Below are 1,449 nucleotides of genomic sequence, written 5' to 3' on the forward strand. Positions count from 1 at the left end.
GCAGACAGATGGTGAACAGAAAGGAAAAACGCTCTCGTTGGCAGAAAAGGTAAAACAGTGAAAGCAAACGAATTCAGAAAAATTGCTCAAAACTAGCTGAATTAGCATAAAGATGCAGAAAGATAAAGTTAGCTCAAAGACGTTTAAAGAAAGCTGAAGCAGAACAAAATTTAAGTGCGATAAAGATTTATAAACATTTTATTGGATTTAAAAAACATTGGATAACTCATTTTCAATTAGAAAAAATAGCAAAAAAAAAAAAAGCTAAAACAGCTGAAAAAGTAAAAGTTGCTGAAATACCAAAAGTCGTAGCTGACATGAATGAGCCGAACGTTTTGATTTATGAATTGTTGAATTAAYACAAAAACTGTGGAACGAGTTTGATGCTGAAAAACATGCAGAAGAAAAGTAATCAGTGTGTGAACGCTCAACAGCTTTAACATCGTAAAAACTGAACGAAGCTTCAACTGAAGGTAAAAACAAACAGGTGAGAATTAAAGGACAAATTTTTCATTATAGTTTGAGGTCGAAGTGTTTACGTCCAGCGAGACGCACGCCGGCTCTGTGTTCATGCAAAGCTTCATTCTGTAAGACGTCACGTCCAGCAGGGTGTTCTGTACCTTCAGCTCCGCCCTCTCTGTCCTCATAAACACCAGCCTGGCGTTGATCTCCTCCAGGCTGATGAGGCTGCGGTGACGGATGTAGTGCAGGAAGGAGGCTGCCTCCACATACTCCTGGATTCCTGAAGAAGAAATCATTTAGGCGCTTAGTCGAGTCGCTGCACTTGTTAAAAATAAAGTCAGATTTGTTGTTACGTTACAGACGATGAATAAAACTGGTTTCCTGGCTCTGTCGGGGTGGCTAAGATGACCCTGTCATTTGTGTTTTTGGCTCCTGAGTAAACAATAATCAAATAATCACAGGACGGAAGACGTCTGAAGTTTACTTTTGGAGCTGGAACTTGAAAGGTCCTTCCTCTAAGTTTGTCCCTGTGGCTAAAAACTACCAGGAGAAGAGACGGCAGCTTTAACTCCACTGACCCAACTGGGCTCGAACCGGCAGCCTCAGGATCGCTGCGGTTATGAAAATGCATTTTGTTTTATTCTGCAGAAACAGTTTTGAGCTTGTGGCTCAAAATTGAAAGAAAGAAAATGATGTGATACGGTTACACAAGTGTGGAGTTGAGTGGGCAGAGTTCAGCTCAGTTTATTTGCCCTGAAGGGGCAGTAACCTTTGGTCAACGAAACTCTGACAGGAGCAGTGTCCAAACAATGACTCGGAGGGAAAATGGCACGGTTTTAAAGGAATCCAAGATTAGTTGTAACATTTGACCTTATTTAATAAACATATATTTTAACTGTAAAATAAAGACCGTAAAAATACTGTAGGATGTTTAGTTTTGTAAATTTTTAAAAATATATTTTAACACGGACGGAGCCATTTTATTTA

The 1,449-nt window shown here is 39.4% G+C and overlaps 1 protein-coding gene across 1 annotated transcript in view; it reads right to left on the reverse strand.

Moving 5' to 3' along the window:
- Positions 1 to 1,449, reverse strand: part of tsnax (translin-associated factor X) — a 17,088-nt gene that overhangs the window by 1,464 nt on the left and 14,175 nt on the right. Inside the window, exon 5 of the mRNA XM_014005910.1 lies at positions 621 to 742. Within this exon, the coding sequence (XP_013861364.1) occupies positions 621 to 742 (122 nt within the window). The remainder of the gene's footprint in view (positions 1 to 620; positions 743 to 1,449) is intronic.

The sequence above is a fragment of the Austrofundulus limnaeus genome, unplaced genomic scaffold (genome assembly GCF_001266775.1).
Source record: "Austrofundulus limnaeus strain Quisiro unplaced genomic scaffold, Austrofundulus_limnaeus-1.0 Scaffold33, whole genome shotgun sequence".
In the NCBI taxonomy this organism is placed as follows: Eukaryota; Metazoa; Chordata; class Actinopteri; order Cyprinodontiformes; family Rivulidae; genus Austrofundulus; species Austrofundulus limnaeus.